This window comes from Sebastes fasciatus, chromosome 11 (assembly GCF_043250625.1).
Source record: "Sebastes fasciatus isolate fSebFas1 chromosome 11, fSebFas1.pri, whole genome shotgun sequence".
Taxonomy (NCBI): domain Eukaryota; kingdom Metazoa; phylum Chordata; class Actinopteri; order Perciformes; family Sebastidae; genus Sebastes; species Sebastes fasciatus.
In genome coordinates, this window is record NC_133805.1 from 10,690,223 (window position 1) to 10,716,445 (window position 26,223).

Consider the following 26,223-nt stretch of genomic DNA (forward strand, 5'->3'; position numbering starts at 1 on the left):
CTCTCAGCCTCCCTCCCTCCCCAGGGTCTGGCCTACCCGATGTATTTTCTTCTTTATTTGGTGCTGCCTTTTATTTCCTGCCTCTAATCCTCCAAAAATGTTATCTCTCTCCCCCTCTGCTGACTATAAACAAACCCTTACCAGCTGCTTTTCAGACCCTCAGTAGCAGCGAAGCCCCCTCTCATTCCGTCTCTTGTGCCAGACACTGTTAAGCTTTTGCTTTTCTAATATCACAGCTTATTGTTCTCTCTGCTGCTCATTGTTTTTTCTTTGTTCTTTGCTAGTTAATCAACCTATTCAGCTTTTGACTTTGGATATTTCTCTGCTCCCTCCCGTCTTTCATCCACCGCCATACTCCTCTGCTTTTAATTAGGATGTTTTGTGTTTACTAGAGGAAGGAAGGGAGGTGAGCAGACGGTGGAGTCACAGAGGGGAAGGAAAGAGAAAACAACAACAAATAGGGATGTTGTCATAAAATATCTGGCTTTAATTAGAGACAGGACAGCAGACATCTCTGATCTGAAGAGCATGTGGTGCTGTGTGGTTTTGTTTATGAGTATGCTGGTTTGCATCTACGCGTCTCCATTCACAACAAGACCAGCAGTGTTTGGTTTGTTATCTGATTTACGGTGCAGTAAGCTGACCCAGGGACGGCCATTCAGAAAAAAAGCTTCGGTGTGCATAAAGATTTTAGGCCTGTATTTCTCAGAATACCTGTCGGAAGATCATAAGCAATTTATACTTATGATCTAAGATCGTTGCATACATTTTATCTATTTGTCTAAATGACACACTTCAATCAAAAGATCATTATAAACATGACAGTAACAAACATTAAAATAGCTTACTTTATGTAATTTGCCATAGCTCACACCCAAACTCATTTTGGTAAGAGTTGGGTGATATAGCCAAAACCTTCTGTCACGATAAAGGTCATTTCATATCTCAATAACGATATATATCACAACATAGCATGTATTCTGGTAATTCAATAATTAAATAGTCTATATGAAATAATCACATACACAAATCATTATATTGTCTAGCCCTAATTTGGGTTGGAAAAAAAACAACTAAAAATCCATCTCAATTATGCAAAAAAAAGCCGTAAATTAAGTAACAAGGGGGAAAATGGCCAAGCACTCAGTGTCAAGTGACACAATATATCATTACTATACATGAACTAGGGCAACGCATATCAACCCTATGTTTTCAGAAAAGACTGCACCTGTGCAACACTCCCTATGTGAACAAGGAAATAGATTATGTACCCAAATAAACCCCCTAATATCAGAGAAACTAGATCAAATGGATTCCAGGGAGCCCTCATGGCAAAAGACTTACATCAGTTTTACGAAACTGCACGGGGAAAAGCTGAGCAGAAAAGATCCGTAGTATGAGGCTGAAGGAGTCTCTTTAGTCTGTCCCCCTGCTGTCGGTATAACCTGAACAGCAATAGCTTTTTCCTTCAATGTATTGTATTTATCACTGCGAAGTTCATGCACACCAGAAAGTCTTATTGACATGTGTGTCAGATCACTGTTGGTTCTTTCACTGTATTGTATCTAACAATCAAATCAAGCTTGCAAGTTTTCCACACCCAGAGAAAGGGTGGTGGTGGTGCGGTGAAATCACAAACACTCTCATCACACATACGGCTCCAGAGCTCTAACACTCCCTCAAAAAGCCTCCTAAAGGTCCACTGCCTCTAGAGTAACTTTTATTTTTTTCATGTGCTGCCTTTCACAAATGTTTTATGAGGACTAGCTGAGTGGGATACTAGCTGGCTCCATTAGTCCATTATTTCAAGAGTTGAGATGTGGATTCCTCCCGGGCTCGTTGAGCCATCAGCTGTCTCATTCTCACAGTCACTCAGACGCAGAGGTGACGTCATGAATCTGGATCTAAATCATCAAGCACACAGGATGTGACCGGACAGGAGGAGGGGAAAAAAAGCAAAGACCCTTCCCCGCCCTCTCTTCCCCCCTTTGCAACCACAACTCCCTGAAGTGAGTTATGCCATTAAAGGCATGAAAATTCCCTCAAGTCCACATGATCTCTGCTGCTTTCCAACTATAAGTCGGCTAATGTGCTTCAGTCACAGTATAATCAACTTTATTGCTATGACAAAAAAGAAAATAATGTTTGCTTGATTATAGGAACAGTTATGTAAGTCACATGACTATGAATAGATGATATAAAATAGCCCACATTCCTTAAAATCAGCGGCTGGACAAAAAGCCTGTAGCTGACTCTTGAACTGCTGAGTTTAAAAAGCTGAAAATAAACCTTTTCTGGAAAGAACATCCAAAACACAAAGAACTGATTCTCAGGTACGCAGGTGTGTGAGTGTGATGGTGACTTATGGGATGTATGTTTAGTGGAGTAAAGAGCTGAGTTTACTGAACAGTGTATGTAGAGCATCAGATATCCAGGTTACACTGATGCTGGGCAGATTTAAATCAGTGGAAGGAATGTGTCACCGTGCCGTCAGCTGCCTCCTCACTAAGGAGATTAGACCAATACGATTAATGGTCAGTAAGTCGACCTGCAGCTCCACTCTGATACCACTGGGTACCACTAATCTTATGAAGGAGTATTCAGTGGGGAGGATGGATGAGTTATTAGTAGGGTTGCAACTAATGATTATTATTATTATGGTCTATAAAATGTAAGAAAATGGTGAAAAATGTCGATCAGTGTTTCCCAAAGCCCAAGATGACGTCCTCAAATGTCTTGCTCTGAAATAAAGAGCAAGTCTGACATTTCTGTGCTCAGTCTGTACAGAAATGGGTGGCAGGGAGGTTCAGAAGTCAAGACGCACCTGCATGTAGACAAAAAACCTGGTAGCTCATGTTCAATGTAAATACCATATCCCGAAAATAATCAAAACCAGGATGAGACTGGAATACGAATGTGAATGTAAATGTACTCGTTGTTCATGCGTCTAACTTCACAGATGTGGACTTCAGTTCATACAAAGCTAAAAAGAGCTGCATTACTTTGCCTTGTGAATTGATAAACATGTTAAATAAGTAGTTTGTTTCTCACGGACGTTGAAATTTGGGTAAATAAAACTCTTCAATTCTGCCTGACTTGCTTGGTCCCTCACACTTACAAAGAAGCAGCTACTGTAGGCCTCTCCAGCTGCTCCTATCTGGCCTCCATCTCCCGCTCTCTCTCTCTTTCCATCTCTTTGTTGCGTGTACACACAAACGCACACACACACACACACAGCAGTGTGACTCAATAGCTGTTCAACTGGAATATGAAAGGATGCTAAGCCCAAGTTAAACGTCAGACCGTGTAGATTGTATTATCATGACATCAAATTAGTTTCTTGCTGGCTAATGAGATTATGAACAACAAAGCGCTGTGTGAGGTCTGCATTATGTCCAAATACTGAACCACACACACACACATTAAGCTTGATTCTGTAATATGATGCTCACTGTACACAGACACAGGCACGCAGAGGCATGCTGGATTCACACTGACGTACAGTGTTGGGAATTAAGACAGCTTAGTGGATACGTGGTGGACACGCTGCAAGTGCATTTCAAAAATAAGTCGCAACCTTTCTATGGCAAAACGTCAATCTGCGGTTTGGTGGCGGGTGCCAAAAAACTGGCAGAGCAGAGTGAAGGAGTAGTAGAACAAACAACAGTAATCCCTCTTACAACTGTGCAAGCAAAATATCTACACACACACACAAACACACACACACACAGAGATGATGCCTCTGACGGAGGCCTGCATGCACAGACAGACAGAGATGCGTCATTCCTGATCTCACAGATAGTAACCCCTCTGTCAAAGTCTGGCTTTTCATGCTCTCCTTAAATCCCTTCACCGTCCAACAGCACCTCATCATTCACAGAGTCAGGAGAGGAGAGGCGTCATGTGGCGGTGGGCGTTGAGAAGAACGGACTGTGGGAACTGAATACGTTTTGGATACAAACAGATTGCTTTCCAGGGCGAACACAGAACATATGTGTCCCCCTTTTAGTAGCTTGGCCTAATATGCATTACGCCAGACTGCCAAAACAACCCCCACTAATACTTCCTAACGTCGCCTCCACCCTGAAAACACACCCATCCTATGCAATCTCTTCTTTGATCCCCCTAAATCTGGTTAAGAGGAGAAAGGAGGGTGTTAGCGGGAAATGTCGGTCAATGATGATTGACCTCCTACAGACAGTTAACAACATGTGAACAGTATGTGCTAGGGAAGTCACAATACAGGAAATTTAGTAGTCGATAGCAACAGTGAAATTCCCCGATTCTAGATACCAATATGATACCACGGTAAAAAACATTAAAACATCCACTCCTTTATTACCGTTTGCATTCTGTTTTTTGTTAGGAAGTTAAACAGGTCATGATTCCCTCTCTATTATCTATTTTATATTGATGTGAAAACTCCTTCAAACAACAGTATCTATTCAAGTTTCTCACCAAAAACTCAATTTTACAAGATTACATTTGAACACATCATGATAACGTTAGATTTTACCTTCACCCAATACTAATTTTTACTTAATATAGCATCATAATGTAATTCAATGGCACCTCCCATGCTGAAATCAGCAGGACAAGAGTTAGTTAACGTTAGCTGTTTGCAGCCGGTAAGCAGCACGGTCCTGCACAAAGCTAACAGCTAACGTTACCTAGCTCTCGCCATGCTGATTTCAACACACAGTTGTTGTTTGCAATGCAGCATTATTATCAGGGAAAAAACAGGGTGCGTTTACTGCACCCCAAACACATTTTTTTTACGTCCACGGGACGACGTTAGTCTCGAACCCTAACGGTACCCGCAGTACTGTAGAAAAACAAACACTGACATGTTTTCAGAATTTTGGCATCGACTTGGTACCAAAGTATCGGTTCTAGTGACATCCCTAGTATTACAGTGTTACAATGAGATAAATGGAGAATATTTATTATTCCCATTTAGAAAAAAATACAGCAGATGCTCAACATTGTAGTGCTGGTTGAAGCTCACTAATCCCCTCCTGCTCCAAAGCATATCAGAACTAGATCTGTATTAAGCATAAAAGTATTGCTCTGATAAATCAATGTGTATGTGAAGAGAGTCTCTTTGACTCTGATCTCTCTTAGTGCCTTGGTTCTTCTGTTCTTACGTGTCTTTCTGTCTGAGTTTCTGATGGAGATGGCTTGCATGCAGTGTGTTAGAGATGTGTGTCATTAAAACCAGCAAACCGCTGTATTCAGCACAAAGCTGCAGCTGTAGAAAGAGAGTGATCTGATTCAGCCCACAGAAACCAGGACAGCTGCAGCGTCCGCTGGCTTAACTCTGCTCAACTAGCAGCACACAGACCCTAAACGCCGGACACGACAATCGTGATATTTAAACTGTTACACAGATCTACACATTCATCCACTCATCAGTTCTTTTATACCCGCTTATCCTGCAGGGTCACACAGAGGGCTGGAGGCAATCCCAGTACAGACTGGGTGAGAGCGGGGCTGGGTGTTGTTTGAAATCATTTGTACCAATACAACGATATACTTCACATCAGCAAAAAGCTAATATCGGCCTGGCCGATTTACTGTAGTGATGTGTACTTTTCAAATCCAGCCAGAAACCCTTTCTGTATGTCCTCCCCCTCTCTCTCTTTCCCGTCCGCCTCCCAACAGTACGCTACCAATAAAGATTTTAAAAAGGCAAGAACACTGACAGCATAGTGCCAAATAGCATTACTGGCCCCATCTAAGCCAAAAGAACAGTGCGGCCTGTCCGTACATCACAGAGTTTGTGAAAGGACGTGGGGGCTTTTTGCGGAAGAGGTGGGAGGCTATAAAATATCATAGTTTGCTTGTCACCGAGCTCATTCAGCAGCACCTCATCAATGACCTCATGGTTCTGCATTCAATAACTCGACACACACACACAGGGGCTGGCCTTGTGTGTGGGTGAGCAGTGCTGTGTGTGTGGTGGAGTATGCGGGGGTTGAGGAGAGCGATGGTGATCGTAAAAGAGCAGGTTCTGTGCGACAGATAAATGAGCGCTTATCTATGACGCTGAATTATATTTACACATTAGGTCTTTTTCACAGCAGACATTTTTCTTCTTGTCAGGATACGATGACTCTGTTCTATATAAGTGTCTCAGTAAGTAATGACAGTGTGACAGTGAGGCAGCATGCACAATACTTGAACCCTGAAACTGAACCAGCTAAATGGAATTCAGCCATCATTCATTTTATTGTTTATTTTCCTGCTGTGACATGTCGAAACATGTCTCGTGTGAAAAAGACTTATCTGGTTAGGTGCTAACCCATTACACCACTATTAATACGCAAACTGACCTTAAAAAACACACTAAAATGTCATGAAAACCCCTGAAAACAGCTGCCAAGTGAATGTTTCTACTGCATTTAGCATAAAAAATATGCTCAAATCATACCATGGTAAACTGCAGCCCAACAGGCAACAACAGCTGTCAGTGTGTCAGTGTGCTGACTTGACTATGACTTACCCTAAACGGCATGTGATTATCATAAAGTGGGCATGTCTGTAAAGGGGAGACTCGTGGGTACCCATAGAACCCATTTTCATTCACGTATCTTGAGGTCAGAGGTCAAGGGACCCCTTTGAAAATGGACATGACAGTTTTTCCTCGCCAAAATTTAGCACAAGTTTGAAACGTTATTTAGCCTCCTTCCCGACAAGCTATTATGGCATGGTTGGTACCAATGGAAAGAAATTAGTGGCGTTAAAACAAATATGCGTTAACAAGTTATCTTTGACAGCCCTAAAAGATACATATTAGTGCGCTGAGAACCACAATCTACTGATAACCTGATTGCTTTTATTGCAATCCAAAATTCATTTTCTGTTCAGTGACAAACAGCTCTCCCTCGGACAACAACACAACAAGACTTACATCATCTCACGCCTTTTAATTTCCCTTTGACAGGATCCATAATACCTGCTGACATTGCTCATTGTTTATCTGTCTTCCATGTTTGTTTAAAGCTGGATCACTACTATTATGAAGGAAACTGTAGAGGTCTACCTCTTCGTCATCGCTGGGCAGGCGTTGGTAGTCAGACTCTGACGTGTCCTGCAGCCTCTGGTAATCTGCCGTCTCCCCCATGGTGAGGCTCCCAACACCCGGCCGCTACCTGCCCCGGGGTTACGTGTCCTCAAAGTCCTCAAATAGCCACAGCTCCAGTCAATGAGCAACCCACGTGCTTAGTCAGTCAGTCAGCCAGCTTCCAGGTCTGAGCTGTCATTAGGAAGACAAGTACAGTAATCTGCATGTCATTCACAGTACAGCACTTCATTATTTCATACAGCAGAGCACGATATTTCTAACTATGCTGCCGCTGTAGACCTCCAGTACTCGCACCTTCATTGTCTTCCTCATTTAGGTTGAGTCAGCTTTCCTTGAAAATAGCCGGACATTGAGTTCCTCATGTCCACACAGTGAGCGCTGTGTTCACTGACTGTAAAAACACAGGTGCTTATCTTAATGGAAACAGCTTTTAGTAATGCATTCCTCTGGCAGGCTCCAGACTGTAATTCTTGATGCAGAATGAACATAGTTCCTATTTCTTCATTGTTGTGTGCAGGCAGTGATTCTTCCTCCTCTTCTGAATAAAAACACAAGACAATCCACTTCTTTAAAAGACGGTACAGTTTGTTCTTTTCACATGCCAGTGGCTTAAATCTTCAGACAGCATCCGAGGTGTTCAAACTGGTCGTTCCAAAATTCAATTTACTGGGCGTTGTAGTCCTCCTAGACAAGGAAATCCCATGTGTGGATGCCGCTGCAGCCGGGATGGAGCGTTGGGGATGATGCAGCCAAGGTGTGGCACTGGAGGTGACAAATCCGGCAGGCTCTATTTCTGTCGTCCCATCTCACGCCACGGTAATAACCTCTACCCTCAATCTGTCTCTCGCTCTACCTCGCTCTCCACCTCGCTCATCTCTGCTGTCTCTCCGACCGCTCTTGTTCACCCTGCTTTAGTGCTGACGCATGCTCTTCATATCCAGCAATGTCCCTCTCTCTCTCTCTCTGTTGCAATTTCAGCGCCCCGGGCATCACACCGGCCAGCTTACCTCCCCTCACTCATTGCCAGCAGTGAAATATCACAGCACGCCGTTTCATTTTCACCTGTCTCATTTCATCCTTCCTTTGTGTGCTTCTATTTTTTTCCCCTCCCCAACAGATCTTGAGCAGCTGTCCAATCGGACTGGCAGCTCAGCTCTGACGATCGCGGCTAAAATCTGGGAGGATTTTTTAACGCCGCTTTGTCCTAAATGGACTTCCTGATTGCTCGGTCGATGCCTAATCCCTCGCTCTTGTTGTTATTGTTTCCCCCCCTCCTCTCCTCCTTTCCCTCTAACCCGCTTTCCGCACCCCTCCACTTGAATTTTTTTTTTTTTACATTTCAGCCCCGGCTCGATGATTTGGTGAGTGGTCGCCTCCTCTATTACCGTGGCAACATCAACCCATCACACCTCCTCCCCCGCTCTCCTGTGTCCTGTAGTCACGGCGATCCAGTCAGCGGTGGTCCTGATAGAAGCAGCCAATGACGGCGAGGCAGGCCGACGGGGGAGGGAGGAGGGGTAGGAGAGGCGATGGCGAGAGGCGGGGGTGGGTGGGGGAGGCCCTAATGAGGAGAGTTAATCCTCCCTCTGAGAGGGAGAAAAACACGGCCATGCTGCTTTGTGTGTGTTTGCGTGTACGCGTCCAAAAGCACCTCTCCACTATAGGGAGGGTATCCAGGCCATCTGGATGCTTGCTGAGTGGACATCTGGATGGAGGGGAAATAGAATAAAAGAACAATGTGTGTGTGTGTGTGTGTGTGTGTGTGTGTGTGTGTGTGTGTGTGTGTGTGTGTGTGTGTGTGTCACTACCTCCTGGTCTTCCCCAAGTTGTAGTGTGACAAGCAACATTGCAGTCCAAGCACTGAGCGAATCTTTAACACATCTTAATGACTCATACGTCTTCTTTTCCATGCCTCAGTCCATGTCACTCACGCTTTATTCTTCCCTCTTACCATCCTTAACACTCGCCGTCTTTCCTTTTCCCCTCCTCTCCTCTCATTTGTGCCTGTCCTCTCGTCCGCCCCCCACCCCTCTCTCTCCCTCTCTGACTTCATTCCAGCCCTGTTGATGTCCTCAGGCCGGTTATTCGCAGCCCGCTGAGCAACATTTGCTTTTTGCTCTCATTCCTCTGCCTCTCCTCTGCTCTGTTGTCGAATCTGCTCCTCTGGAGGCCGGCTGCCACACATGTGAGTGGCACTCAATATCGCACGGCAAATACACAAACGTGCATGCACCTCCGCACAAAGGCCCACACATCAGCGAACAAATATTTCCACAAAACGAAAACACAGAAAAACCGTGCATGCAGTACACAACATCACAGAGGTCTGTATTTCTGGAATTACCACTGGACATAATGCTGATTATATCTACACATTTTGAGGGCTTTGACTGAAATTATAATCAAATACGAGTCAGTCACACAAACGAGGACTCGTCACACTTGCATGTCTCAGTCCAGCAGGTTAACAGACAGTCAATGACAGCTGGCATCAAACATAGTACCAATGCATTTGTTTGCACATCCAGAAACCCTGCAGCTACACATCCTTTTCACACTCCCAACACATGCTGCACATGTACAGGACAGGAGTGGACACAATAAAAAGTGTACAACCTGTACAATAAGACAATACAACTTTGCCCTGATGTTTGATGATGGTTAGAATTTGCAACATCAAAAACTAGAACTTCAATACTGAACATAGTTATAAACAAACTAGGGCTGTCAAAGTTAATGCGATAATAACGTGTTAACGCAAATTTGCTCTAGAGCCACTAATTTCTTTAACGCGTTAACGCAATCAATCTTTCGGAGGTTGTAGCGGGCTCAGTTTTAAAGCTAGAGTGAAAGTACTGGTATCATATGAACAACTACAAAAACCTAAGGAATCCTTTGGTACCAACGATGTCATACTAAGTTGTAGCAAAGGAGGTTAAATAACGCTCCAAACTTACACTAAATTTTAGCAAGAAAAACTGTCATGGCCATTTTTAAAGGGGTCCCTTGACCTCTAACCTCAAGATATGTAAATGAAAATGGGTTCTATGGGTACCAATGAGTTCCCCCTTTACAGACATGCCCACTTTATGATAATCACATGCCGTTTAGGGTAAGTCATAGTCAAGTCAGCACACTGACACACTGACAGCTGTTGTTGCCTGTTGGGCTGCTGTTTGCCTTTTTGATTTGAGCATATTTTTAATGCTAAATGCAGTACCTGTGAGGGTTTCTGGACAATATTTGTCATTGTTTTGCATTGTTAATTGATTTCCAATAATAAAGATATACATACGTTTGCATAAAGCAGCATATTTGCCCACTCCCATGTTGATAAGAGTATTAAATACTTGACAAATGAAGGTACATTTTGAACAGATAAAAAATGTGTGATTCATATTTAGCAATTAATCGGGTTTAATAATGCAATTAAATATTTTAATCAATTGACAGCCCTAACATAAACACCGTACCGTTTTAAATATGAAATGCACAAGACAGAGGAGCAAAGTTACAGAGAGACAGGTAGTAAAGAAGAGGAGCAGTCGGGGAGAGACAGAAAGACAGAGAGGGAACATCCGGGCTAATTGAGGCCATGATAAATGGAGCAGGGCTGAGCTGTGGTGTCATGTGGGGTTACTGCTGCCCAAGGCCTCCCCCGGATGAAGTTAACACGCTCCATTACAGACGGTATGGTGGTTCGGTTTGACTACAGGGCAAGGCTGAATGGTATAAAAATTATACTACATTCTTCCATTGCAATATGATTTTTAAAGAATAAATAAAGACAAAAGAAGACTTAAAGAGCCGGTTGCCCTTTTTTGGAATAAAGGAAATATGTAGAAAGAAAATGCTGAATATGCGGATGTTATGGATGGATGGATGGATGTCGACATATTCCCACTTCCTGACTCAGTGAGCTTCCATATTTTGTATATCTTGCATAACTTTCTTTCATATTTTGCACAGAGTTGTCTGCACAATATTTCTTTTAAATCTTTTTTGGCAAGAAATTCCAATTTATTTGTTAACGTGTTAATATAATTTTTAATTGAGCCTGCCTTCAACTCAAATATTCTGAAATATACTGTATATAAATATGAAAAATATTCCCTACATAAAAAACATGATTTAATGTCAAAATTAATATTATTATGAACAGAAAATGTGTGTTTGTATGTCATTACCTTCTAGTTTGAAAGTACATATTCATTTATTTATAAGGGAGCAAACTACCGACATGCTGGCTACCAATAGGAACGTTAATCTATTTTCTTATAGCTTATTTTTCATTTATTCTTTATAGACCTCATTTTTAAAATGCCAGCATACCTTTTCTTATTTCATATTCATAAATGTGATATCAATTACTCAGAGAGCACCACGCCTTCACCTCTGACCTCTCTGCTTCCACAAACCGCCACATTTCACAAACGCTCCACCAGAAACCTGGAAAACCCCTTCAATGACCAAATGCTGGGGCTTCAACCTTTGACCCCAGAAGCTTCATTTTGTCAGCCGTCTTGTGTCAGGGGGAAGGTAAAGCGGAGCCTGTTAAAACATGTGAACGCCTTCTCGGTCTCCGTGATGGAGAGCGAGGAGAAGCAGAGCAGACATGCTGTGGGTGTAACGGTTCAGTGTTTCCCAGCCCAAACATCGCAGGCCGTTTAAACCCTCCCTTTAAGAGACCGTTTAGAGTCCTTAAAGACTAAAAGGACTGAGGATCCTGGGTCCCTCCCGTCTCTTTACGACTGTTGGTGGGTAGACCGCAGGCTCTGGGGGCAGCAGTAAGCTTTTGAACAGGAGCTGGATGAAATCCCTGATGTCTACTGCCGATGTGGGGCTCGTAGGTTGGAAATATAATCAGGGTAGGAGCTGGACAGTACAGCAGAAGAGGTTATGGTGTACTATATGTGTGTGTGTGTGTGTGTGTGTGAGCCACACAAGAGTGTCAAACCTCTGTGGAAACTTAAGTAGAGCATTTTCTTTGGAACTTCTTTTACAATATTAACATATCAATATAAGATATACTGTATAATGATTAAATGATTCGAGGACTAAAAGGCTAAAGAATAAAGACAATGATTATATCCTAAATATATCACAACGGGCTCTGATCACTTTCGAAAGACAATTATCTTTTTTTCATTTCTACTATAATTTGAATATTTGACAAAATAATCAATGCATTAATTGTGAAAGAATATAAGTATTATATAATAAAACAGCAATGAATCTAGTGAAGGATAGGATTATTATATAGAAACTAAAGATTTGATTATAAGTACACAAAACATAATCATAACACAAAACATACCAAATGTTTCCAAATGTTTGATATCATTTAGGACCCTGATTGCAGTTAAATTCACATGTTTATTACATATACTGTATTAGATATATGTTCTGTATATCTCCAGCTATTTAGATTTGCACTTCCATAAAACTGAGGAACTCACAAGAGACAGGTCAAAACCAGAAAGGTAGAGCTGCGACAATTAGTCAATTAGCCAATCAACAAAAATAATCAGCAATTGTTTTGATTGAATTGTTTAAGTACTTTTTTAAGTAAAAATGTCAAACCTTTTCTGCTTCCAGCCTCTCCAATGTGAGGATGTACTGTTTTAATCTCTTTTATATCATTGTGAACTGAATATCCTTTGAGTGTTGGACAGACAAAACAAGATATGTGAAAACCTCACCTTCGACTCAAGAAACAGTTTTTTTCTGACAATTTCTAAACCCAACAATTAGTGAATGAATTGATTGAGAAAATAATTGGCAAATTAACTGATAATGAAAATGAATCGGTCAAAATCGATGCAGCAGAGGTTGAGATATTGCATGCTGACTGGATGAAGCTCCAAAAACACAAGAACGTACACTTCCTGTAACACATAATGCTGATGACACCATCTGGGTTATTTTCTCATATATGACGGAGCTCCTCCAGAGCTACAGAAGACATTATACAACTGTTTTCACAAGCTCCCAGTACTCCCAATTACTAGTAAACTCACATGCATGTGTTAAATCAGTGGAGTTCCCCTTAAATTCTGAAGCTGATTCTTAACACATTAGATTTACGTTATCCATGAAAACAAGACTCCGGTCCATCACACAGACCCATTGTTTGAGAAATGCCCTTCTACTCTCCAAGAACCCATGATCCTGTCAACACAAATATCAAGTCCTAATGCCAACCCATCCTGTATGTCCACTTTGTATACAAAATCTTGTAAATTTGCCAAATAATGTTGTTACTGGTAAAGAAAAACTAACTATTCTAATAATAAAAAAATCACTTAGAACCTATAGCAGTCAAACTTTTATACATCAAAAGCCTCTTTGTTTCTTGAGCTATAGCTGAACTTAAAATGGGTAACAGACCTGTTTCTGGTGGGACTCCAAATGAATCCTTTTGACAACCAATTTGGCCCCCCGACACTTAAAAGCACCCATGTGCATGAAATATTTCTTCTTATAGGTCATGGTAGCAACACCCACCCACAACTGCTGGTCACAGATCAAGTCTTGTTGACTTAGGCGATGACTTCACCTCACTGAGGGTGAAAAGACGCCACACATGCTGCCAGATGATTCACTGCTCTACGATATGAAAAGAGACGTCAAGATTGACCAATGACTCTGCTACTGTGCTGAGGTCGGTGCTCCTGGGAAAATGTTGACACAGTGAAAACGTCATCGGCCAGTGAGGAGGCTGATGTAGCTGTGGTCAGGGTGTGGACTGTGGAGAAATGGTTCAGTAGCTCCTTCAGCGTTACTGTTCTGCTTATATTGTCACCATTATCTTCAACACAACACGCGTGGGATAAAACCTGACTGTTGATCCACGTGCTGTCAGTCAAAACTAAACCTCTTTTCTCTCCCTAAATCCTCACCATATGCTGAAAAACCTTAATAAGTTTTCCAAAGGTGTTGTTGAAAACACTGTATATCAGAAAATGTTCGTCTTAGTGAAAAAGAGTAGACAGGGTCGCATAATCTTTATAATAATAATAATTCATCAAGCTAAAATGCCAAGAAGATTTGCTGTCACATTGTGACTGGCATTTTTCATATTTTCTGATATTTTAATTACAAATAATTCATTAATTTATCCCCCCAAAAAAGCAACATGTTCATCAACAGCCCTAACTATTTTCACTATCAATAAATTGTCGGTTATTTTTTACCTTTATTGAGTTAATTTATTAGTCTAGAAAATGTTAGAAAATGCCCATCAGAACTCCGACATCCGAGGTATTCAGCTAGGCTTTGATTACGAATATTATTTTAATTATTTTATTCACTTATTTTATTGTATTTAATTTGTAAAAATGTATTAGATTTTATTATTATTTTAATAATCACCTATTTTATTGTATTGAATTTATATATTTCTATTATATTTTATTGTTATTTAAATTTTTCATCACTTATTCTATTGTATTTAATTTTTAAAATTTGATTATATTTTATTGTTATTTTAATAATCACCTATTTTTTGTATTTAATTTGTATATTTCTATTATATTTAATTGTTATTTATATTTGTAATCACTTATTTTATTGTATTTAATTTGTAAAATTGTATTCTATTTCATTGTTATTTTATCAGTCACGTATTACATTGTATTTAATTTGTATAATTTTATTCTATTTTATTGTTAATTTATTAATCTAGTTTTTACTTCACACCGTTTAACTGCTATTAATGTTATTATAGCTTTAAATTAAATTTTATTACATTTTTATCATTTTATTGTCTCACGTGCTTTGGTTTCAAATTATCTCATTGATAAATTGTTAAATTATTTTTGTCTTTTTCTGTTGTTTTCACGGTTCTCACTTGTTCAGTCTTACTTTCGGCTTGTCAGTCATCTGTGAAGCACTTTGAACAGCACTAACCTGTATGAGAGGTGCTATACAAATAAAGTTTGATTGAAGTTTGAAGGTGACATCTTCAAATTAGACTGGACCAACAGCCCTAAAAATATTTAATTAACAATGTTATATAAAGGGGAAAAGCTTTAAATACTCATAGTGGAGAAGTTGGACAAATTCTCTTTTCTTCTTTCTTCTTTCTTCTTTTGACTCTTGCTGCCCGGGGAGGGGATGAGCATTAGGACAAATTGCCCTGCTTTATGTGAATTAATATCAGTATAAGTATCCCATTCTGAATTTGTATTATCAGCGTTTTATCAAGAGTAAAACAGAGCCCATGTACAGCTTTGAAGCAGTAAGTCCAGACCTGTAAAGCTAATAAAAAAGGATGAAAGATGGCTTGTCCCCGGCCCAGTGGGCTCAGTTGGGATCAATCATGGTTGGGCACAGAGTCAAACATCATAATGACTTCCATCTACTGTAGAACACAATATTTCATACCGAGTTGTCAAGAGAAATATTATCCTCAACAAATCCTCTCTCATCACCCCTTTCCCAGAAAGATTTCCACTTCGTCTGAATCAGAGGCGGACAGGCACGCAGAACAAATCCACCGTGGACAGAGGTGTGTGTTTGCGTGAATGTGACAGAGAGTGAGAGATAGATAGATGGACCTCCATGCTATATAATCCTCAGCTCTCATGCTGTCTTTCTAGGAACTGTGAGTGTGTGTGGTGGTGGTGTTGGCTTTCCCTCGTCCCTCCAGGCTAAACAGGTGGGATTTAAGAGGGTGATCTAAAGCCTGCGGGGCAACACCGGGCCATGCCAGGAAGCAGAGGACAGGATTAGGGGGACGAGAGGCCGGGACGAGGGTCCCTGTCTCGCTTAATCTGTGTGTGCGTTGGTGCCAAGGTTACAGGTGATGAGGTATGCAAATCATCAGGAGCTAAAGCTCCCTGTGTTTCACTGCCATCTGGGTGCATGGTCATGCATCACGCCAGGGGCTTTGTGTGTGTGTGTGTGTGTGTGTGTGTGTGTGTGTGTGTGTGTGTGTGTGTGTGTGTGTGTGTGTGCGTGTGTGCGTGCGTGTGTGGTGACATTGAAGTGACACTGAACATACTGACTCATTCACACCCTCAGCTCACATGCCAACCCTGCTGTCCTGGAATCAAGCTTTAAACTGTGCACTATGATCTAGTGCTGGGCAACAATATAATATCAATCAACTTTATCATGATGATAAATGACATAATGTGTTATTGTTTTACAAAATACTGTTTTTAAAATTTGAATTAGAAACTAACAATTTTAGTTATTGAAGTTCTTGTTTTACATTTGTGATAGGTTTTGGCATTTTTAATGCATAGCAGTGGACACATTTCATTGCATGAAATATCACTTGTATTATTCTTTTGCATACATTTGCCGAGATATATCCATCCATCCATTATCTGTAACCGCTTATCCTGTCCAGTGTTGCGATCCCAGCTGACATTGGGCAAAGGCGGGGTACACCCTGGACAGGTCACCAGACTATCACAGGACTGAGATATAGAGACAGACAACCATTCACGCTCACATTCACACCTATGGGCAATTTAGAGTCAACAATTAACCTAACCTGCATGTCTTTGGACTGTGGGAGGAAGCCAGAGAACCCGAAGAACATGCAAACTCGACACAGATGGGCACATTTGCCGAGATATACATCGACAGAGAAAAAATATTTATTATTAAAGGACCCCCGTGTAATATATTTACTATAATAAATCATAAAATGACCATGATATGTCATCAGAGATTAAAGAAACATGCTGAATTGAAGTAATGCTACAGCCAGTATGTTCTCTTTGAAATTTCCACTCCAGTCTTGAATGTCTGTTTTTGTTTGGGCCGGTGTGATCCCATCCACTGCTCATTTCAACACCCCATTGCCACATATGAAACAAACTGGCAGACAAACACAGCCTTCTGCAACCATGGACACAAGCAAACCAACTGGATCAACAAAGATAACATTACATTCGATTCTACCGGACCTGAAAAGCCTTAGCACATCTCTCTGCGGTCCGTGTGCAGCTGTGATGCTGGCACACGCTAACTGCTATCAGTCACACAGAGGAGTGGATGGGCCACGGCTCCAGTGTTTTGAACTTGGACTGCAGTACCCGTCAAAATGCTGTCAGTACTATATATTGCTCCTTTAACATGACATTGATTTTAACTGTGTTGTTCAACCCTACAACCATCTGATTCACCACCTCTAACTTGAAACTGCTTTGAATCTGAGCTACCTGTATGAAGAGGTAGTATGCTCCTAATGAGCACTGCAGCATATTGTCAGACACAATGCAAACTCTTCCCTAGTTCCCACCTGTAACATACAGAACAGGGGAAAGTAAGCAATTCCATCTGGCTGAATGAGTTCACAGTCACTGTTCTCAACTGAACCTGTGCTCTGTGAATAATGTTTCTGATATATTATCTGCTGTAATCACTTCTTCATCTGACCACATGGGGGCAGCCTGAGGCAGTGAGAAGAAAGCAGTTGTCATTCATGTTTATGAGGCAGGTGTAAATACTGGAGCCCAAATCAGATTTCCTCCCTCCTACGCAACTCAGATTTGTTTCTTTAAAGACACTGAGCAGATCTGATTTCACAGTATCTGGTCCTAAATGTGTCTGAACAGTCTGACAGCAGACTTCACATGACTTATAACTAAGTCTAGGCCTAAATGATGAGCTGTCATTAATCCAAACTGATGCTTGAGGAAAGGTGGAGGACAGCAGTAATGAAGTTCAGTGGAGGAACATTTTAAACCACACAGTTATTTTAATATTGCTTCAAAGCAATCAAAACTCTGACATAACCGGTGTTTGAAATCACACTGAAAATGCATTGGACTTTTCATCATTTTCAGAATATGTAAGTAGTAGATAGTAAATAAGTAAAGTTATTCTGCTGAGATGAGAAAAGACTGCCGACTACTGCTCAAACTGATGCCAGGTTAGTTGTTAATAATTCTCTGTAATGTCCGTCTGCAGCTTCCACAGACGTAATCTCTTCTATTTTTGGAAAAAGCAGACATCCCTCCCTAGGACTGATATCGGCATGCAGAAAAGTGTGCTGCTGTTTATCCTTCTGCTTGGCAATGACAAAAGTAAAAAAAAAAAAGCCAGCTTAATGATTTCTATCCACACAGAAACAGCCTGACAGATGGTATCTAAAAAGGACTAGAACATATTGAAAGTAATTTATCAAATTTACCATTGAAAAATGTGTCCAATCACAAATTAACCCTCTGTTAATGCTTCAATATACATTCTCATCAAATTGAAGCATTATCAAAAAAAAAATAATGTCATCGTATAATATCAGGACTTTCAAACTTTGAATGCACCTTTCTAATGCCTCGAACTGAAAAAAAATTTAACGTGCTTTTTTTCTTTGTGTGTAATGCAGGAGAACAGTGTGTGTGGGTGTGTGGGCGGTGATGTGTGATGTGATGTTACAGACCTGCAAGAAAGACTGCAACATTGCATCATCACTGTCTACAGTGGTGTGTGGTTAGGTGTGTGCCTGGTCAATATGTAAGCTGCTCTTCCGGTCCCATCTACCCAGAAGGAGCGAGTGAGTAGAGTAACAACAGATAAGAGAGACAACAATACACACTTCACCCTGTGGCCCTGAGTGTGTATGTGTGAAACAGAGAGAGACTAGAAAGATAAGGAATGAAAATACAGCTTGTCAACACACTGAAGCCAACAACCTTTACGACAGAAAAACACACAATGAAAACAAAGACTACCACGAAGGAAAACAACAAACTGAGCTGAACTGAATCCTCTCCCGTCAGAAACATACTGTGTTTAGACAACCTGGATACTCCGGTGCTTTCAGTGAGACTGATCTGTCTCCATTATTAAGAAGAAGAAGAAGAAGAAGAAGAAGAAGAAGAAGAAGAAGAAGAAGAAGAAGAAGAAGAAGAAGAAGAAGAAGAAGAAGAAGAAGAAGAAGAAGAAGAAGAAGAAGAAGAAGAATTAACAGTATGCTGATTTTTCGCCGGGTAATATCCGCGTTCTGTTTGAAAGTATTCATGACAAAAACGACAGTTAAAAAAAAAATTGATATGCAAATTAATCGCACAAAAAAACGCACCCAGCGTGTAACAGCCTTAAAGCTGGGGTTTGTTTTCCATTAGGCTTGCCAGACATGTAAAAGTAAACATGTAGACGATACACTGCCTGCATCAGATTGTGCCTACAAAAATAATTACATGATTACATTACATAATTACAATTAAACTATGGTCAGTACTTTGAAGTTTATCTTTTTGGATGTTAAAGCAGAGCTTGAATGTTAAACTTTGGGAAGCCTGTGGCTGTGAGCTGCCAGAGCCACAAGGTGATCTATTACAGGGTCTCTCAATCAGGAAATCTGATGCGTTGACAACAAGGCTAACATACAATACATCCGGAAGAGACAGACAGCACGCCAGTCCTCAGGGGGGCTGGTAATGCAATACCTGTGCATGTGTGGAGGAACGGAAAAAAAGAGAAGAGATAATGGAGAAAAAAAAGCTAAAGGTGAAAGGAGAGGGAAGCTAAAGAAGGAGCGAAAGCGACAGTGAGGCGTGTGACAACTGGTCTGCAGGTAGATTGATTGAGGAGTCAGCAGACTGGAGGGGGGGGGGGGGTATGGTGTGACAGCCGGATGTAAGTTCAGGGTTAAAATAACACTGTCCTCTCTCTCTCTCTCACACCCACACACACACTCATACGCTTTGACTCCCAGAGGCTCCCTTTCCTCCGACTTCTCCTCTGTCAGTCTGGGCCCCTGAGGCCCTCCAAGCATTCAGAGACACCCTCCACAAAAAGCACACTCACCGCTCGCTGCTGCTATTCTGGGAGCTTCCTCTCCGCTGGTTTAGTCCCTTTCCCTCCATCCTCATGCTTCTCTGTCTACCTTTCTTCCCACTATCACTTTTTTATTTAAATCCAGAGTAACAAGTAACTCAAAGCGTGGATTCATTCTTGGAGCATCTTGGAGCATATTTTCTTTCACCCCCTTCAGGCTATATAACTGAAATTCTCCTGGATTTCTAGGAACTGAATTGGACGTAGATAACTTCCAGTATGAAAGGTAGATAAGTAAACCTTACAGGACTCATTTACTAGAATTTTGCACTTAACTGGCTTAATTTTACACCCTATAAGCACTCCACCCATTATCAGTCAATATTTGATTTAAATTATTCAATGTCCGCTTAAAAAAATAATTATTGACACAAAATATATATACATTTTTGGTCCCAAAGCTCTCCTCTCTGCTCGAGACTGGAACTCACCGTCTCTGCTCTTTATTACCAAATGACTGAATGTCCCTGACTGAATTCTCTTTGCATGAAAACAACTCTGATTGACGGGGGTACATTTGCTCTTCTGGGTTCAAGTCCAGCAAGCTACTCAGCCATTTTATCGACAAGGTGTTTGCATTCATTCAATCAATCAAAGCAGAGCTGCCAACTCAAAGTTCCTATGTGTGACTGCATTCTGCTGCACTTTAGATGACATTAGATTTAAACAAGCACATGCTTCATGGTGCTTGCAGTGGATCATCCCACACACGTGAAATGGTAACACTGATTTTATCATTTCTGTTCATATAAACAAAAAAATGCATCATTTCCTGTTTATACCAGTGTGCTATCCAGCGCAGCGCATAGATCAGAAGGGGTTAGAAAGTTGTTACATCCCACAGGAGTCAACTACTGTACAGCACTGTTCAAAAAATATATATGTAACAATGGAAAAGTCATCACATACAGCCTCTGAGCCTCAGCTCAGACGCTACCTCATGAAAAGAATCATTCATAAAAACACAACATCCAGGACAGAAATAACTCAACAGGCTGATTAACATAATCTCAGTTCCAAAGTATGAAGAGTGGTTAATGTACTACCTGCGCTGTATAATGTTATTATTATAATATATTGGAATAAGGCTGTTGTTTAGTATGACTATGTCTTTCAGTAACACAAGTAGCATTGTTTTCTGTTATATTATATTATTATATTATTATTACTATAAGCATTACTCTGTAAGTAGCATTTTAATGTTGTAGCCGGTCAAAGCGGAGCTAACTACTTCCTTTACTGCTGGGTTGTTTGACAATGGATCATTTTATAAGTTGGCGTTTTGCGTGTAAACATCTTTATCTGAAAAGTAACTATAGCTGTTTAATAAATGTAGTAAAAAAAAAGAAAAACATTTTACCCTGAAATGTAAGTAGAAGTAGAAAGTAGCAGAAAATGTAAATACTAATAATAAAGTACATATACCTCAATGTGCAATACTTCAGTGATTTTCACATTACAAAACGATAAAACTACAAATGCACTGTTTCAGTCAGACATCAGACATCTATCCCCTCTGGCAGAGGAAGGAGGCCTGGCCTGACCCCAACAGTACCGAGATAAGCATCTGTAACAGGACTGCCACTCCACCTGCTCCAATTATAGAACCATTTACAGACCTAAACACTGATGGTCTGCTTCTGATAAGTAAACAACCGGCCTGGCGGCAGCATTCGGTCATTCGTGTGGTGTTTCACAAAACAAAAGCATGTACAGCGTGTCAGTGAGGGCACCCACTCACACAAAGGCATGTTGGCACGATTCCTACATTCACAAGCACACATACTGTACACATTCACATAGTCTGTTCCTCTCACTGTTTCCCTCATTCTTCTTAGCTCTCAAACGCACGTTATCATTTCTCTTTGTCCTGAGGCTTGCAGACACCTGTTTGGGAGTGTCTGGCTGGCCAGCATCCTGTGCGTGGGTCTGTTTGTGCCTGAGTAACAGAAGGGTTTCTATCAAAGCCACCAGTGTGACTCTTACTTCCTCCTACTCTACCTCATTAGCTCTAAGAATTGTTATTCGGCGACTGTGTCCCACATATAGAAAATAAACAAAGCTGGGACGTGACGGATCCTCTTTTGGCTACTCAAACACAAGCCTGATGAAACAGGAACTGGTCAACCACATCCACCTTCTTTCCTCTTTTCTTCATCATCCTGCCATGATATGTTTAAATCTTTTAACTCGCACACGAAAAACCAACAGCATGACCAAAGATGACATCATCCTCAGTATTTGCTCCTCTGCATTTCAAAGGTGAATAGTTCCCATTCAGACATACAGAGAGCTGGTCTGTGGACCTCCCCGCTTTGAAGAAAGCACAGTCACTGTTTGGCATGATCTCATGTCTGCATAGCTCACACACACACACACACACACACACACACACTGAGACGGAATAGTAAACCAAACTCGTGTGTGTGTTTAAACAGTGCACACCACAGCAAAAACATGCACAGCACACAGTCACACCCAGCTGCAGTGAATTCAGCAAAACAGAATAGCATTGATACAGTACTATTGTCCGACACACGCACACAATCTTCTTACCTGCAATATTTGAGCCGTAGAAACCTGGTTCTCGTCGAGCGTCCGCTATGACACCGTAGATACTCCTCTCAGGTTGATGACAGAAGGTCAACCACGTGCAGACGAGGCCCCCAGTCCATTGAGGTGAGATTTTGCCCAGCTACGAGTCCATGGCACCGCGACGCTAGCACACGCTCACATGATTTCATCCTCATCCATTGATCAACACAAACCCAGGAGTACGTTTCAGGACTTGCCTGAAAAAACAACGAAAGAAACAAGAAATTGTTACATTATAGGGGTCTAGATATCATATTATTTCCTTCCATAAAGCATTACAGAGAGCTTGCCTCATCACCTCTAACCGCAGATCTGCTGTATTTCCTGTGCAAACGACATGAGGCAGATAAACACCTTCACAGGCACTGAGTCTCTCTACTGTCCTGAGTGGCTGAAAGTGAGCACCCATGGGTCTTTGTGCACCCATAGAGAGATCTAATACTGTGATGAGAGAATGAGTCGGAGCCAGGACCCTGGAGAGGTTTACAGGGTTTCAACAGAAAGGGACTTGACTGCCCTGGAGGGCCCCCTGCAGACACACACTCAGTTTGAACACACAGGCTGATAATAAGCACAGCAGTAGGGATGTCACGATACCAGAAAATCAGTAGTCAATACCAACACCAGTGAAACTCCATGATTCTCAATACCAATTCAATACTACGGTAAAAAAAGAATAAATCCCATGTACTTCAACATACACTCCTTTATTAGCGTTTGCATCCTGTTTTTTGAAGTTACACAGGTCATAATTCCCTCTCGGTTATCTATCTATATTGCTGTGAAAACATCAGTTTCATGCCAAAAACTACATTTTACAAGATTACATTTGAACACATCATGATAACATTAGAATTTACCTTAGCCCAATAATTATTTGTACTAAATAGAGCCTGAACGCATCATAATGTAAACACCTCCCGTAAACGTTAGTTGTTAGCTGCGTGCAGGACTGTGCTGCCCATCGGCTGCTAACAGCCAACGTTAACTAGCTCTCCTCCTGCTGAATTCAACACGGATTTGTTGTTCACAGTGAAGCACTATCAGGAAAAAAATAGGATGCATCTCCTGGACGTGTCGATAGTGAGGTTACTGCGTCCTTTCAGATTTTAGACGACGTAAGTCCGGAGCTCTGGCGGTACCTATACGGTACTGTAGACAAACGTTTTCAGAATTTTGGCATCGACTTGGTACCAAAGTATCAGTTCTTGTGACATCCCTAGACACCTGTTCCTATTAGTGAGGAAACTGAAAAGACAAGATGAATAAATTAGGTTATCAACAGCAGTTATCTTGAAAGGATAGTAAGTCAATATCCTGTTTGACACTTTAGGGTACTGTAGACATGCTTCATGATGAAAATGACTCCGCCCCATAACATGTTGGTATATAACACATAAAATAAATAAATGAATAAAAAAACACCTTCTTATGTTTCAGTTCAATGTCTGATTTTCTTCCTTTCTATTTCAAAGCAAATGAAACTTTACATCGATTGAGATGAAGCGGAAGCCAAGCGTTGAGCAACATCCATCCACCCACTCGCACGACACACATGACCACACAGAGTTCTGGCAACACCTGAACTCAGTAAACCACAGAGATGAGTAACTTCCTCACAATGGCACGCTTTTAAAAGTGAAACCATTCTGATTACATGAATTTGAAATTGTTGGTTAATTTACAGTATAATCACCTCAGAGCACAAGAATTTGATATAAGTCCTGAAAAAGTTAAAAGAAGGTGAAACTCTATCTCACTGTCGCCTGCTGAAACAATAACTAACAGTGGGCTACAACCGGAAGCAACTTCCGATGATTAATGCGAATTGACTTGACATTGTTCCAACCAGGTCTGGGGGCTGTGATAGGAATGCCTGAGGGGCCCTGAGCAGGAGAGGGCAGTATGAATGAATCAATGCAATTCACACGAGGACACAGTCCGCCCACCACCTAGTGAAGTAGCTGACTGGAGCCTACAGTGTCAGAGGAGAAGCTCACAACAAGGAGAAACACCAAGCTATTCTTCCTCCCTGCATACGCTCCACAAATGACTCCTTTGTCTGCGAGCAAAAGAGACTACGTATGTAACTGTGCGCGGAGAAACACGAGCACGCCGGACAGTAACACACCAATCACATTCAAGCTCATAGGCGCGAACTATAAACAAATACACACACTCGACAGTTTGGAGGCTTTTAAGTGACAAATAGCCACTGGGATGTCAGTCATTTATCGACACTATTCATGCATTAGTGGCTCAGGCTAAAGCCGTAAGCTGCATCTTCTTCTATTGACAACAATCTGTAACATGCCAGAGGGCAACATCACACGACCTCAGTGGATTTCACATTTTTGTTTCGCAACTCTGTCAGTGGGCAGGGCAGGGAGGAGAAGGTAGTTTATGGCTGCGGCCCCCACCCTGGCACATAAAGACACACAAACACCACCCAGTTCCTAGGGAGGGTAAGAAAGGCCCAAAATAAACTGCACAAACACGGTCAAGCACAGAGGCCACTTAAAACATGATAAATGTAAAGAAAATAAACTACAGTGACAGCAAAAGAGTGGTGTTTACGATCTGTTTACCAGCATGCACTGAATTTAATGTGATTTAAGTTATGCTAAAAATCGGTCTGTCAGCCAGTCCACCACTTTGCTCCAGAATTAACTATCTCAACAAATGTTGGATGGACTGTCATGAAATTTTGTACAGACGTTCATGCTCCTCAGAGGGGTCGCGTCTAGAAGGTAACCCACGAGTTGGGGAAACTCTCACAAGATGGTTAAGGTTAGGCATTGATCCCAAATAGTTAAAGTCGGGCAGCGAGTCTTGCGAGAGTTTTTCAAGTTTTTGCAGATTTCAGATCAGATTTTGCAATTTGCGGGTTACCTTCTAGACATGTTAGCATGGTAACATGAAAGATGGTGAACAAGGTAAACATTACCTGCTAACCATCAGCATGTTAGATTCGGCATTGTGAGCATGACGATGTTAGCATTTAGCTCAAAGTACTGCTATGCCCAAATACAGCCTCTCATAGCCGCTAGCACGGCTGTTAGACTTGTTTTTCAGTACATGCATTTCCTTTCTTATGTTGGTTCACTTCTGACATGTCTGTCCTCTTTCATTACATTATGACCAAACAAAGACACTGGGCTCTTGGCTAAATGGTTGGTTGAACATTGGTTGTGGTCGCTATTTTATGTTGTGTTTTTCAGTAGTCAGTAACGGACATGGTGAGAGTTTTCGACTTAAATGGTGACCTTGCAGTCAGCATTTGCATATCAGGCTCAGATGATGCAAATTCAGTCTGAAACGATGCAAAATTTGTTCCCACAGTCCAACTGTATGAAACTTAGGATGGTGAAACCAGTTTACCACAAACAACATAACAAGATCATCTGTTCATATTACTAAACCAATATTAGCACATGACGCTCTCCATCCCGTCTCCTAGCTCTTTGTTTTTTTAAAAAAGCCTCTAATTAACCACGATTCATCATTCTGAATAGAAAGCCTGCCTCTCTTGTCTTTTCCATTGCAGAGTCACTGCTGATTCATGCACTCCAATGTCAACAGAAAAGCCTTTCATTCATGCTGCCTCCCCCCACTGATGAAGTCAACATGGCACCACTCACCAAAAAAAAAAAAAAAAGTGTTTTGATTTGCATCATCTTTAGTTTACCAGGACCTCTTGAACACTGACAATGGTCTTTGTCTTAGACTGCTGTATT

At 41.3% G+C, this 26,223-nt stretch overlaps 1 protein-coding gene across 8 annotated transcripts in view; it reads right to left on the reverse strand.

The window, feature by feature from the left end:
• The window catches only part of tnk2b (tyrosine kinase, non-receptor, 2b), a 64,789-nt gene that overhangs the window by 29,021 nt on the left and 9,545 nt on the right, over positions 1 to 26,223 (reverse strand). For 4 of the 8 annotated variants that reach the window (XM_074650509.1, XM_074650506.1, XM_074650511.1 and 1 more), the window contains exons 2-3: positions 22,448 to 22,683; positions 7,046 to 7,258 (exon numbers count right to left, since the gene is read on the reverse strand). In XM_074650509.1, coding sequence (XP_074506610.1) covers positions 7,046 to 7,126 — 81 coding nt within the window. In that variant the 5' untranslated portion in view covers positions 7,127 to 7,258; positions 22,448 to 22,683. Of the gene's footprint in view, positions 1 to 7,045; positions 7,259 to 7,366; positions 8,370 to 22,447; positions 22,684 to 26,223 lie in introns of those variants that run through there. The other 4 variants (XM_074650512.1, XM_074650517.1, XM_074650507.1 and 1 more) reach the window with 3 other exon arrangements.